This window comes from Cuculus canorus, chromosome 7, assembly GCF_017976375.1.
Source record: "Cuculus canorus isolate bCucCan1 chromosome 7, bCucCan1.pri, whole genome shotgun sequence".
Classification (NCBI taxonomy): Eukaryota; Metazoa; Chordata; class Aves; order Cuculiformes; family Cuculidae; genus Cuculus; species Cuculus canorus.
Window position 1 is genome coordinate 19744849 of NC_071407.1, and position 12986 is coordinate 19757834.

The following is a 12986-nucleotide window of genomic DNA, read 5'->3' on the forward strand; positions in this document are numbered from 1 at the left end:
CCTTGCTTCACTCCCTTCAGCATAGCAAATGAATCCTACTTTATGGTTATGGTCTGACTTTGAAGTTCTGGCTCCCTCTGCTGTTATATAAATATAGAAATTCTGCAGATAGTTGAGAGGAATACCAACTTCAGGAAAGATCTATGAAGCTATCCAAGCACAGCATGCAACCGTGCTGCACGCTAGTGTGTACTCGCGTGGAAGCACATTAAAGCAAAGGGAGAAAATACAGGAACAGAGCCTACTTCTGTTCTCCTTGCTGAGGCAAGATTTCTGTAGAGCTCAAAGAGAATTTTGCCTCATACATATGAAAAGGTTACCAGCATCAGTTTTCTCAATTTTTCCATTCCGTCACAGACTGATATTGAATTTCATTTTCAAAGGATTCAGTCTGCAAGTCCTTTAATTGTAAAAGAAGAAGAGGTACGCTGTTACTAACACAAAGAACCAGATATGTAAGAGCACTGAGAAAGCTGGAAGTAGAGGAAAAGAAGGATCTGCAAGACTGCCAGTTTTCATTGATTTTTTTTTCCCCCCAGATCTTTCTCGTGAAAAACCAAGATAGAAATCAGAGCTTCTTTGGAAAAACACAAACAGAATATTTCTAAGCCCACACTTGGAAGTAGAATATTTCCAAGCCACACATTTTTCTTGCCCACTCCTTAGGAAGTAGAAGTTTCCTATTTTACTGGAGCCAGAAAAGCTGAAATTATTTATTTGACTGGCTTGTTCACTTCTGTATCTTCCCTAATTTAGTTATTGTGTGTTTATTTGTTCTGCTGTACAAAGCCTTAATGAAAGGAGTGGAAAGCCGCTAAAAAACAGACAGTCCTCTTACTGGGGGAATATTTTGATTTGAGAGGCTGTTCTTGCTTCCTTCTTAGCTTACACCATTCCTCAGCCAGCCTTATATCCACATCTTCCAAACATTTAAAGATATGCTATGTCACTTTTATTCTCTCAATTCAGACCTATGGGCAGAGCCTATGAACCAGAAAATAACATCTGATCTCTCCTCATGTTCTTCTAAAAGGTGTGTCTTTAAATTGTATTAATGTAGCAACTACCCTTTAACTGTTTTTTAAAAGTTTCTGATATACAACCCTTGCTTCAGCTCTTAGGTTAGGTTCCAGCTGAATCTTACTGTTAATTTTCTGATGAGAAAGAACAGCTGCAGTGCAGTTCCTGAACAGCTCTGCCACCCAGGGGTCACCAAACGACCCAACGACCAACATTTTGCTATGGTATCTATGACTTCCTTCTTGACAGATTCTTAAGAAGAACCGCCAGCAAGGTTCTGGCCATTTCTTGATGCGGTGAATTGGGGCTGCATTAGGGTCCTGCTACACACATTTTTTTTTTTTTCCCACATCCTATCCAAACTACAGAATGAAAATTTTCACTATTAACAAGCTAATGTGGGAGCAATATTTGGGTTATTCCAACCCTGCACTAGTTTGTGTAGCTGGGACTTACATGCATATAGATGCCATGGAGTGTAATCCAAGCAATATGTTGGGGCTGCTGTGCAGTAGCTGCCTGGACTGCAACATAGAGGGGACAACACTGGAGCCAGCTTGGAGTGGGAAGAACTGCAGGAAAGTAAAGATGACTACTGTCTGTTTCTGTTCATATAAGTAGGTTTTCATTGACTCTGGCAGCACATGGACCAGCCTCTGTTTGCTGTTGATAGGAAACTGAGTAAAGAAACTGTAGGTGGCATGGCATGGGGCTGTACTACTGCCCACAAAGCAAAAAGAAGGCTTGCTCCCTTCCTCTGGCCACTCCATGTACCCCTGTCGCAGGAAGGCACTGGGGAACTGTTCTTTTACTCTGCGGATTATTACATGAGACAGTTGGACTCCAAGGAGACAATGTATTTCAGGAGGGTACAGATTGATGGGGAAAAGGGTCCTCTGCACTAGCTGGATAACTCCTTTCTGCACATGGCTACAGTGACAGCAAGACCTCTACCAAGAAATTTTCACTGGGTTCAGTTAAGCATTTCCCTGGGAATGACAGGATTCGCACAGCTGTGTGATTACAGCTGCAATCTGGATGTTTTGAGGGCCTTCTCCAGCGCCCTTGTGTCAGATCTTCAGCCAGAGCAGCCTTCATTAATGGAGCCCTGATGCCCTATCTCTTTCTTTCCTCTGAGCACGGAAGTTCAGAGGCCGGCTCTGCAGCACATTTAGCAAATGTGACTGTAGTCCAGCATCTGGAGTCCTGCTCTCACTGGCACTGTCAAGCGGTCAGCAAAGTGTGTCCCCAAAAGTAGTACTAGGTACTCAATGATGAAAGGAGATGGAGAAAATGTACTGTGGAATAGTATACATTCCATGTGTATGCTAAGCTTAACAGGTCTACATGGTATCCTTGTAGATATTTTGCACAAGCTTGGTTTGGCTTTTTTTGTCAGTATCTCTACCTCTCTCTGAAGCAGAATTGTTATTTTAACCATTTTAAGCCTTCTCCAATTTACTCATGACCCTGCTTCAATGGGGGGAGGAGAAGGCTACAGAACTGGTGTATCTCCCTGGAGATTGTTTTTCTGAGCTGCTTAAATGATGTTCAAGCCTTTGTGAACGTAGCTGTTACTCAGGCGCCCTTAGGCAGGCCTTTATAAATGCATCCAGCATTTAGCAAGCTGACAGCACGATCCCTTATATTTCTTTCCTTTTATAAATATACAGCTGGGTGAAATCCTCCGATTTGATCTCAGCAAGTAGAAAAGAGGTCATAGCCAGCTCCAGTGACGTCCACTGCATTACTCCCAAGAAGGCACAGGGAGATACTATCAAAGGGAGCTGCTACTAGCCAGTTCTAACTAATCCTGAGGGCCTAAGATTTAAGAAGCTACAATTGTATTTCTCATTTTAACTGCTTCCTGGAATCACCTTAGTAACTTTCTGGTAGTACCTGAAGGCATGGATGGATTTTCATCTAACCATTAGTAGGCTATTTTCATTAGTACGTGCAGGTTTTCTACTTGTATACTTCAGCACTGTGCTTAAAAACATGTGACTCTCTTGCACAACAGATATTAAAAATTTGTTGCTTCCATCAGCTGAAATATTTCATTGTAATACAACGCAACAAGGCAGAGGAAAGGCAGATGAACAGAACGCCTATGATGTCAGTGTTGAATAAACTGGATACACTTAAATGATTTATCTAGGCCTTTTAAGCTGTTGAGTGTTCTTGTTATAATTGCTCTTAATGTTATATAAATATGTTTGATAGGATATTTCTCATATAAACCACCTTCATGGACTTTGTACCAGGCACAGTGTAGTGCTTGAAGTCTACTGGCTAAACATGTTTTATAGTCTAGGGATTTTGTACAAATAGCTTTCATGGGACTGCTTGTCAGTGGACTTTAATCCAAACAAGATTATTGCAGGAAATTCTGCCTCAGTATGGAAGGCTACAGAGATATTTATATGGCATTTCTTTGCAGCAATTTGGACTCTCAGGCACAGGCTTGCCTTTTCTGTAATATACCGGTCATCATCTGGAGAATATGTTCACTTGTGCATCTGATCTAATGGACTGACCTGCTCAAGACACCATGGTGGGGGAGGGCTTCAAAGAGTTGTTTTCTGCTTTATTTCATCCCATTCTTCTACTATATGTGTCTTCAGGGAAATGTCAATGAGCATAATAGCATAATGAGTCTGTCTGGTAACAATATATGTAGTACCTGAAGCTACATGATTTTGAAATCAATAATTAGATTTACAAATATTTACAGACACCAGGAATTCTTCTGTTTTCAATAAGACCAATCATTGGCTACTTAGAAGGAAAAGCAGTGATTAGATATATGTGAAAATTTATTTAACTCTAGATCCAAGCAGGAAAAAAGTCACAAAGTTATCTGTTGTAAAACTTGGTTACAAATGTGTATGTTATAAGACAAACCACCTAGTGTCAGAAATGAGACAGACGTGGCACAATTAGAGCTGTGAAAGGCATGAGATGAACCTGTTCCTCCTGAAACCATGCTGCTTTGCTCCTTTCCTCTAAAGCAGAGATCCAGAGTATGTCCAGCTTCTGGGGTGGGTGCAGAAGGGGAGAAATACATCACGTGTGGTTAACCAACTCCATTGTAGACTTGCAGATTATGTCAGGATTGGTCTTCTTCACCACTCGGATGGTACAGCTCTTCTTGTGGAATAGGCCAACACAGTTCACTCTGTCATAGTTCTTGGGAATGAAAACTCTGACATTAAAGAAAGGAATAGAGAAAATCAGCAGCCAAAACATGGACTGAGAAGAATGTTTACTGAGGCACAGTCATCCTTGAGCAAACTACTCCGTGAATCAATTTGACTCATGGATTCTATTAAAGCAAGCGCTATGGATTGATAGAGGAGAAATACAGAGCCCTGATCATGGCTGTTAACAAATGAAGTGATTTCCCAATGTATGTTCTCATTTAATTGCAGTTCTCAGTGATCATTCTGTTAGGGATTGGTACAAATTTCCATGCAGAGAAAAAATAGGGATTAATTCTGTGTTCCTCATTCACACTATTACTTTCTTGATAATGAAGAACAATTGAAAGAGTGCTGAATCACCTCAGCATGAATACCTCCCAGCCAAACCTTTTCTCACCACAGGCTGACTCCCTCCCTCCTATGGCTGGGGACAGCCAGGGATATTTCCTAAGGGTTCCTTGGGTTGTGTCCTTCCTCACAGACCCTTTAAGGTACTCTTTTCTCCCTCACTTCAAAGACAATTTTTCCAGCCTTTTGGGGAGATAATCAGTTCACACTACCGTATTCAGGAAGACACAGCTTTCCTTGTGTCCTCTGCCATCCATGAGGCGGGAATGTACAAGAAGTTTTAGAAAGCAAATTATCAGAGGGGGGATTAGATGCTTGCAGGCAGGCCACTGGTCTAGTGCAGAGTTGCAGAAGCACACAAGTGTGTGTGTTTTGTGGTGTTTATGTGTCTGGAGACAAGCTGCTGAATAGGAGTAAGAAAACAGAGGCTAAGGGGAATCCCATACTCAGTTGGTGTTATAGTAAAAAAAAAAAAACAGATAGGTGATGAGGAAGAATTGTGTGCTGGAAAGACGTTAAAAGTGTTTCCCAAAGAAGTCTATGCGATTGCTAGATTATTCTGTTGGTCATGATAAGAACTGACTGGGGAACAGAAAGAGGAATTTTGCTCATGCAAGTATGAAATTCCAGCGAATGCTTTCAGTGAGGTTTTTTAAGTATGAACGTTTCCATTGGTTCCTGAATAAGCAACCAATCATTTGAGTGAACTTACAAGCTGCAGCAAATCATTGCGGTCGTCTTACACCTGCATTGGTAACAATCTTCATTCTTCCACACCGCACCAAAAACATAGAGGTTTCCGTTTGAAAGGCATCCTGCAGGTACACACCAGAAAGTTATAATCAGTAGATCAATATGAACCTGTTTCAATAGACATAGACCACAGTCTTATATAGTGTGCTACCAACCAAAGCACTGATCTCTGTAGTCACACCAGAAAATAATCTAACCCAATGTTCTACAGAAAAGACACCATGTCTTTGCTCCTGAAGTGTGTGTGAGTGTATGACATAGCACGATAAAGTAGTAGCAAGCACATAACAGACAGGTATTATCCTGCTATTGCAATATCTCAGAAATGCGTTAGCTTATGGCTATGATAGGATCTTTCTGCCCTTTCTGATATTAAACATACAGGTCTTGACTTTAATTTCTCTCTCCTCCCCAATTCTTAGACTTCAACTTTCTTTGACAAACTGAATTTAAACACCAGCTGTCTTGTCTGTGCTTTGATTTTTGTGTCAGGTACCCCCTTAAGTTAGACCCCTCAAGTTATGTATGCATTTTTCCACATGGGCAAAGACTTCAGTTCTACCTCAGTCCAGAATGTGACTATTGAACAGGATAGAGTCTCCCTCTGCATGTCCACCTTAATGTGAGTTGATTCCTGAATACTCAGCTGTATTAGCTGTATTAGCTTCCTTAGCAAAGAACATAGTATACTATTACAACTTCTCTAAAATCAAAAGTCTTTGAAACTCTGAAATAATGCTTCAGGGATATCTAATGTATTTGTCATTCTTACCGTATTTGCTGGCTGGTCTTAAGTAACAGTGAGCATCACACAGAGTCCTTGAGAAGACAAGGATCAAGCAAAAGAGCAGCAAGAATTTCTACAGAAGAAACAAGAAGCTTTCTTTAAAATTAGGTGTCATTTTCAAAGGTCTAGCAGACTAATTCACACAGAATTAAGGATGAATCCTACTATTCTAAATAAACTCAGACTGAAAAATACTTCCAGTGTTTGTGTGTACACACACGCACACTGTAAGCTTCCCACTTACCATACTTGCAAGGACTGCTCACGTTTCATAATAAGGAGTAGTGTGTATTTATATACGGTGAGGAAACAATGGTCATTGCAAAGGGAGGTGATGTAAATGTGAGCATTCTAGGTGCCAATGGACACTTTAACCTGTTCCAAACATCGATCAGAAGGGGGCACCTCAGAAAGTCTTTTAAAGGCTTGTTTTGCACACTGACATCCATTGGCATCTTGATCTCCATTGTCCTGGCGTAAATCTGAAGAAACGCCAGTAGCTAGACAAGCAAGACACATCAGTATTGGTTTCAGTGGAAGAGTCTGACCCCCAGAAAGCTATGCCTCCAGAACTGGCAGGCCACCAGGAACAGTGGGGAAAGGGCACATGCTAAACAAGGAAACAGGGCACTATTGTTCAGCTGACCTGCTACAAGGAGATCACCCCCAGGTATGGCACAGGCCATTCATACAGTGCAGTGGTGTGGAGAGTCCGCTGTTCTCAGACTGATTTATTATAACTTCAATTCCTTTATAAAATCACATTATTTTGTCCATATTTAGCAACTTGCAGGGACTAGCTGTGGTTTTGTATCTCAGTTGCTGAAGCAAAGCCAGGCCATATGAATAGAGGCAGATCATCTTAACCAGACAACACTTCTTTTGGCAGCAAAAGTGAGATGAGCTGTGCATTGTCTAAGTCCAGAAGCAAACATAATGGTCAAGATCATTGTCACTCGTGGGTTCATTCCTGACAGCAACAGCAGCGATGCTGAGGACTGGGGGAGGCAAAGAAAGAAAAAGTTCCAGTTTTCTTTTTACCACATGCGTGCCCTGCTTCTAACACCTTTGGAATCGGACACCAACAGCAGTCTTGTTTCTGCAATGCTGAAACGAGGACATTTCTTTCAATACAAATCTTGCAACAGGTCTTTGTGCAATTCAGCCTTTACAACACACACTATTTGAGGTTGCATCTCAAAACCAGACAGAAAAAGTAGTGCAGGTCGCTGTGGCTGCATCAGGGGCTGTAGGGATTCGGTGCTTTACTGAATTGGAGCAAAGAAACAGTGAATTTTGAAAGTTACGGGAGGATTCCTACAGTAATGAGTTGTAGTAAACCAAAATTACTACTAATGTAGTAAACCCATTAGCTTCCACTAACTGACAAATAGCTAGAGAAAGCAAAGTTGTTCTAGAAGCGTTTGGGGTATAAAAGGGGCAGAGGCAGAGCGAGTGTGGTCTATTGAGGGATCTGGAGCAAAGGGAGGTATTGGTTGCTGTTATGACAGAAGAATTGGATTTTGTAAGTTCCTTTTGCTTTTTTTGTGTGTGTACTTAATGAGAGGCCTTAGAGTTTTTGTCACAGTTGACTTATGTATTTGCAGTGGGGTTGTCAAGTTTTGTTTTAATCTTGTGATTTTGGTAGACTATGCTGTTGGTGTGTGGTTCTGCTGCAGGAAACAGTAGTGGTATCAAAAGAAATGCCCTGAGAAAATGCACCTTCTCTGGAAATCCTTAAATGAATGAATTTCTACTTGAGTAGATGATCTGCTCAGAATTACTTTCTTAGCAATTAGAGGCAATAAGGTGAAGATCTAACATATATCATATATTACTAAGCTTTTAAGTATACAATATGAATTCCTTTTCTATTTTAAATGAAAACATTTGATTAGGATTTAGTGTAGAGGCCAGACCTGCTTCTAGCCTGTCGTTGCAGTAACTCATGACAAATCTTGTGCTGGCTCTTTAGGACAGGTTAAATGTTACAGTGTATAATAACACTAAGGGGAGTTGTGGGAAATGCAATAAGCAACCCCTGATTTAAGGGCACAGTGGATTCTAAATTTTTCTCTTACTTAACACTATTAATTTAGTTAATTAATTATCCTTTCTTTCTTGAAAAGAAATAACTATATTAATAACTTTCTGATAATTCTTGCCATTCCTCAGGCTGGCAAATGTATAAAATATACATAGAAAATAGGAAATGAAAGTGTAGTGTGATTGATGCCAGAAGGTTATTGATGCCAGAAATGCCTGGTAGCTCTAGCTCCCTAACCTGAGTTGTATAATAAAGTGTCCTGTGTGCATTTTTTCTCTTACATAGTTAAAAAAAAAAGGCAGCTTAAAGCATCTTGGATTGCAGACTCGAGAATGAAGAAACCAAATGCTTCTGCAAGCCTGTAACATTGAGTGAGTTATGGGATGATCTATGAGATTATATGAGATCTATGGGATCTGTAGCAGAGGCTGAACCTGGCTCAGTTCACGTTCCTACTGACCTTTTTGAACATCTCCTCTGGAGATAAACAAAGTTTTCCAGGTCAAATAGGCAGCAAAGATATAGATAAGATTCTCTGTTGTGCAGATATAAATGAAGTTACCTTTAGGAATTGCAGTGTTAAGCAAGTGTCCTGTAGCGGGTTGCACTGTTAGGGAAGGTTGGGTTACCCTAGCCTAGCTTACCTAGCTGATGTCTGTGATGAGTGAGAAGGTTGACTTTTGAGACATGAAGGTCATGGCATCTTGCTGCTTTCCCTCTGTAGCTTCTCCCCTGGGATCTGTCTTGTTGGAAGGGCTTGCAGCCCAGCTCCAGACATACTGACTTAAGTCAAACAACTCTCTTCACTGGCTGTGCAGGTGTGACAGCAGTTAATGTGTGGATCTCTTCAGGTCTGTGAAGCGATGAGAGGAGCACTCAGCACTGCCTTTCCCTAGCACTGTTTCTCTGGCTCCTGTGTCTGTCAGGAAAGCTGCCAAATTAAACTGGTCAAATAATGTAGTGGCATGACTAAAATAGTGACACTGTGCCAAGCTGAGGAGGTAATTCTGCCATTGGAAGCTTTTGCCAATTTGAAGGATTTTGAGTCTTCTGAGGAGATGCCTGTAGTTGGAAGGTCTGGGCTGTGGTCTTTCCTTGAACCAAAGGCATGCCTGGATGGTGGCTCCAGGTCACCAGTGCTCTGAACGTAATTCCATAATTTGAGTAAAAGTTGTTCACGTGGTCTTGTGGTAATCTGTTGCTTCACCTTGTTTTTTTCCTGATTAAAAACTGCATCAACGCACAGCTTAATCACTAAACACTATGATGAGCTTCACAACTGGGTTAAAGCAGATAAGCAAATTCAACCAGATATCTAAATGGTTCATTTCAATCTGTTTTAGAGAAGCTCATAAGGGAAATTGATGTTCCTTCTGGATTGTCTCTGTTTTTAGCTGAAATCGTGGGCTTGAGCCATTAGGTAGGACCTTTATCTTCATTCAAGTCTGTGCAGCTTTTGGGAAATCAAATGGACTTCATGAAATTTGTTATTTTATTCAAAAGCACCACCTGTGTCACCTTGCTCTTGTCAGTGAAAATACAGTTTGCTACTTATCACAAGCACAGCAGCATCAGTGTCACCACCACTTGTGGTGGGTGGTACTGTCTTCACTCTGCAGCAAAGTTTCAAGATTGAAACTTTGAAATCTTGAAAGTTTCAAGATTGAAAATTGATTGCTTGGTTCAGCTTAGGTGTGTCTCAGAGCACTCTCCCTTTGAAGCAAAAATTGCATTCTCCAATTGTGGCTTATGCAGAAGACCATGCTTTTCTTTAAGTTGTTCATCAAAATGACAAAATACAAAGACAGTGTAACAACTCCACTCTCCTGAAGAGTGATAACTGTTGCTTTCGCTAGTACTGGGAAGAGGTAGCTTTGGTGTTGATATGTAAGCCTATTTAGATCCTGGGGTCACACTTGCCTTTAGCAGGAATGGCTAAAACCTTGCATAAACCCTGAGTCTGAGTCCAGAACAGCTCCTTCTTCCTTTGTTGACTATGCTGCTCTCATTACATCTGTCTGCTCCTTCCTTCCCCTCTCCTGGAGAACACACTGCAAAATATGGATATCTCCAGCTAAAACAGGCACACGTGCATGCCTCAGCTGGCGTGACATGAAGAGAGAGTTAAAGGCCATAGTTAAATGACAGTGCCACTAGATCACTCTCAGGGATGGATGAACTGCATTCTGCTAGGCTGGAATTGCAGTGTCTATCTTGCTGTTAAATGGGGGACAGAGTACTTTAAGAACATAGCTATTGCATCTATTACTACCTTTGGTGTAATCTAGTTTGACCATATAAGAGATTAATTCTAGGCTAGGTTTGTCATGGAAAGCTTGCACATGCCAGCGATATCAAAGCACAGAGGGGAGAGAAAAACAGCTTTAAGAGTGTTTGGGTTTTTTCCCCTCTCCTCGGCCTAGTGAGCAAGAGCTCTGCCTTCCTTCAGCAGTGCAGGCCTGTTGGTAGGTGACCACTGCTACTGCTTACCTTCATCCAGAAGAGGGTCCTGCTCTACTTCTCAAGGACATTCCAATAGAGAGTGGGGGTAGCAGTAACTGCTCACAAACCTCTGCATCTTGCTTCTCCTACCCCAGAGATGAGAGCAACCCAAACCTCTGAAGTGCTGCTGTTCTTCCAGGGGGCTGGGAGTAGGGCTTGGTGCCTATAGGTGAAAGTGGAGTCAACTGCATGCTGGCTCTAAACTTTTCTGTGAGAACCAGTAGTGGCATCTCTGAGAAGATGTCCATGACTCTCCTCAGCATTTCAGAGCTGAAGTGTTTCCTTAACCTTTTGCACATGACTTGCTCCACATGCACCAAATGACTATACTGGCATCACCATAAAGTACTCTTAAAATAGCTGCGCTTTCAAGAGCTCTTTTTTAAACTGGTGCTATCAGCCTTAATTTCCCCTCTCAAGCTGCTCCTGTGTGAGGCTTTGTCACGCCAGACAAACTCTGTGGGAGAAGAGTTACTCTTAAGTCTAGTCTCTACTATGAGCATTGGTGCTAGGCAATGAGCTATTTTGACAGTTAATTTCCTGAAAGTGCAGAAGACTAAAATATCTTAACACTATCCATTAGTTTCACAACTCTCAATGCTTTTGTATTTATCAACTTTCCTGTCTTGGACAATAATGATATGACTTTTTTAGACTGTTCTTTAAGCAACCAAAGCTGCCGTCCTCATCTTCTTGCCATGGTGGATTTGGTTTTATTCAGACCTGGCAACAGCACCTTTGAACCAATGCATATTGACCCTTTCTCAAGCACCCCAGAGCTACCTGATGTTACGAAGTCATAGGAGTCTGGTAGCAGCTCTAGCGAGCAAGCCTTACCCTAAAACCAGCATCTCTTGTTTTGCCTCCTGCAGACAGAGTGCGGGTCTTGTCTGTGTATCCCGAGTACAACCATGTCCTTACAAACATGTGTATCTGACCAATAAAACATGGCAATTCATGTTGTGATTGTGCTCTAATGTCAAGGCAGCCAACAGAATTCTTTCCTGGTATCCTCTCAAATCAGTACTGGAGGAGAAGTGTGGCAGTATCTGGTTACATGTGCACCTCTTGAATTGTCAGTAATGTATTCTGCCACTTGTGTTTGTTTGTGGCTTTATTAGCTCTGAGCTGCTGTGGAGCAGATGAAGTCTGATTCTCTGTTTTCATCTTGACTCCAGATAGTAGTGCCTCCAAGGAACTTGATTGGACGTCTCAGGGGACAGGGATGCAGAAGGAATCTGCTTAGAGCAAAATCTTTAGCAAGACTGTAACCTTAAGACCTGAGCAGAGGAAGGGTTAGCAAATGGAGTTTATAACCTTCAAAGTCAAGAGGTGCTGCACTAATACAATGCATAACAATGAATTTGTAAAGCTGACGTTAGGGATGGTTACTGGCACGGACTGTCGAAAGCCTCTATCAACCGCACAAAAATTTTATTTCTTTTTTCAAAGGAATAGGAAGTTACTTTCTGGCATCTGCCTTCTCCATTCTTGGAGGGCAAGAAAAATGCAGGGGAAAAGGGCAACATACCCAGAAACTGATGTAGTAAATGCAGTTTGAGAGGTCTGTAAGAAAGGTTGGTTAACACAGGCTTTAAAGCATGAGATCAGTCTTATCACTGTTTCTGCTGTTAAGAAAGCTTATGATGTGACTTCTCTTCCCAAACAGAATTGACCTCAGCAGTGGTTTGTGGTTTGGTTTTTTTGGTTTTTTTTAATAAGAACTAGATTATCTATTTCAGAATTGGTACTAGACTTTCCCTTTCATCCTTAGTTAAGATTTCACAAGCCGTCACATCTGACTCAACTCTCACTACAGGGCTGCAAGGGCCAGGCTCCTGATTTTGCTCTTTGTTAACAATCAGAGGTGCTAACACATCTGTTCCCTGAATGAAATTCTGAAGTAGTGCAAGTGCTAAGTTTTTATTCTCCTGTATCAGAGGTAATTCAAAAAACTCTTAAAACTATTCAGTCCTACCCACGACATCTCCTTGGTGGTTTCTCTCTGTACTAACAGATTAAAGACACTTTTAAAATGTTGCTTATATTCTTACTAAATGGGAATGGAGCTCAAGTTCGGCAGCTGAATCAGGATCTATGTTTTTGTGTTCTTTATAGCTCTGACTTGTTCGTCTTTGCCTTCCAGCCCAGGTGGCCTGTCACAGAACAGGGATGCCATCTAGTGACTGTAGAGAAATCATGGGAGAGGAAAAAACAACACAGACAAAAGCCTCAGCAGCAGAAACAGACATTTCCAGCTCTCAAACCTGTAGGTGAATAAGCTGTACTAATGTACCTGGCTGTACTCAGACCAATGCGTTCAGTC

At 41.5% G+C, this 12986-nt stretch overlaps 1 protein-coding gene across 1 annotated transcript; it reads right to left on the bottom strand.

Moving 5' to 3' along the window:
- Nucleotides 1–4086: 4086 nt before the first annotated feature.
- On the bottom strand, nt 4087–6630 carry LOC104067972 (beta-microseminoprotein-like). Its single transcript, XM_054071565.1, has 4 exons — nt 6487–6630; nt 6097–6184; nt 5284–5386; nt 4087–4225 (listed from the first exon to the last, which is right to left on the bottom strand). The coding sequence occupies exons 1-4, from the start codon at nt 6628–6630 to the stop codon at nt 4087–4089; spliced, it is 474 nt and encodes a 157-aa protein (XP_053927540.1).
- Nucleotides 6631–12986: the final 6356 nt, after the last annotated feature.

What these genes read in the sequence shown, in the direction of transcription:
- LOC104067972 (XM_054071565.1), bottom strand. Translation starts at nt 6,630, where the DNA reads ATGTGTCTTGCTTGTCTAGCTACTGGCGTTTCTTCAGATTTACGCCAG. An exon ending in CTGATCGATGTTTGGAACAG is followed by an intron (nt 6,185 to 6,486) that starts GTTAAAGTGTCC and finishes TTTCTTCTGTAG; the next exon opens with AAATTCTTGCTGCTCTTTTG. An exon ending in AAGACCAGCCAGCAAATACG is followed by an intron (nt 5,387 to 6,096) that starts GTAAGAATGACA and finishes GTGTACCTGCAG; the next exon opens with GATGCCTTTCAAACGGAAAC.